The sequence below is a fragment of the Aplysia californica genome, unplaced genomic scaffold, assembly GCF_000002075.1.
Source record: "Aplysia californica isolate F4 #8 unplaced genomic scaffold, AplCal3.0 scaffold03224, whole genome shotgun sequence".
Lineage (NCBI taxonomy): Eukaryota > Metazoa > Mollusca > Gastropoda > Aplysiida > Aplysiidae > Aplysia > Aplysia californica.
The window spans coordinates 4,782-6,500 of NW_004800494.1; the positions used below are offsets into that span (position 1 = coordinate 4,782).

The following is a 1,719-nucleotide window of genomic DNA, read 5'->3' on the forward strand; positions in this document are numbered from 1 at the left end:
CAGGTTAATGCCTACAGATTATCTACATCTAGATCCGTTACACTATGTCAAGCTGAAAATGGCGTCCTCCAGTAAGCCAAAGCAAGCGCGTCTCATGCTTGCAAATACTGCACTAGACATGACACTTCAAGAAGGATCTGAGGAAGAAGAGTCTATAGATCATTACAGTGATAGTGATAGAGAGTATGACCCAGACGACGATCTTCTTCATGACCGGAATGTAGATAGATCTAGAGATAGACTTAGAACAAGTGCTCAACTTGAAGGATAGTAGAGACAGTGAAGTGGATCGAGGAGATGACGATCACATCAAGTGTATTTAGCTGTAAGGATTATGTCTAGCTCTATTTGAGTTGGAATGAGTGTGGGACTATATGTTCACTAAATGGACTACAATTTTGAACAAAAATATGAGTATATCAACTGTTTTATTGCTTTTTCCTCTTAAATTACTGTATGAACTCCTTGTAAAAAAGTAACATTTTAACGCGCTTTTTTTGGGTCACTGTTCATAACCTTGCTGTCATATTTCATATTATCACAGCCCCTGTTCATTTCAACACAACATTCTATAGATCTTTATAGAATTTTAAAAATATATATGCAGTTTTGTACTTCTAGACCTATTTTGCTATAAATGGTAAATTTTTTTCTGACCCACAAATCACCACGTTTTTAGGGAATAGACCATTATTTTAGTTACGTATAGAGGAAATATCCAATGAGCTGGGGCTACGTAGGGAAAGTGTTAGAGAGTCCGTTGAAACAGACGAGGCCATTACAGTCATGGACTTTGCAGAAAACCGCGAGGCCTCTTTTAACTGTGGAGGTCAAGAGTGCACACTTTGGAAAGAGTCAAATCACAAAGCATCCCACTGTGTTCTACTACACCTATGATGACAAGGGGCTAGTGAGGCACCGTACGGTTTTCCTGTCTGACGACATTTGTCACGACTACCACGCTGTGTGCATCACTTCCCAGTCTAGTCGCCACAGGCCTTGAAAACTGCTGCTCCAAATGTAGATAAGATCTATATATTTTTTTCTCCCGATGGCTGCGCTGAGTAGTGCAAGAACAAGGGAACTTTTGTTGACCTCAGTCTCTACACGGGTATCTAATGTGGTCTACTCTACTTCTTTTGCTTCAACACAAAGAACTACATACACCATTTATAAACCAGAACCGAACATTTTAACCCACAAGAAAAAGAAAAGAGTGGCAAACTTAAGAGGAAATATTTGCAGTATCATCCGATTTCTAGAAAAATATCAGACCTATTTTGAGTACTTGGGAGACAATGTTCAGTACATTTAGAACAGAAACTTGAACACTCTGTGATAACAAAAGGAGTAAATCAAATATTCCGCAACTAAATCAAGAAACTTTTTCTCAAAACAGACGCATGTTGAATCAAACTATTTACAGTAGAGATAACATTTCCAACACGAGGAAGACTGGCGCAGAAGTCCCCTCCTTCACCCATCTCTTTCGACCATCCATCCAGAACTTAGAACAATCACACTGTCTTTCTGCTGTCGCCACACACACATCACTGCAACTCGTGTTCCAGTAACAACATATTGGGGATCCCGTTAGAGATGGGAAATTTCCTCCCAGTCTCTGGACAAACCAGCTCTCCTTCCACAACTTCCACCTGGGGGGAAAAAAAGAAAAAGAAAGGAAATCTCAACTCACTCATTCTGGACTTTTCAGGGGAG

The 1,719-nt window shown here is 40.0% G+C and overlaps 1 protein-coding gene across 1 annotated transcript; it reads right to left on the minus strand.

Moving 5' to 3' along the window:
- Positions 1-411: 411 nt before the first annotated feature.
- Positions 412-1,659, minus strand: LOC106014143 (multifunctional methyltransferase subunit TRM112 homolog A; the record flags this gene model as incomplete). Its single annotated transcript, XM_013091214.1, is given in 1 exon segment — positions 412-1,659. A coding segment is annotated over 1 exon segment (109 nt), but the record flags the coding sequence as incomplete, so codon positions are not given.
- Between the last annotated feature and the right edge of the window lie 60 nt (positions 1,660-1,719).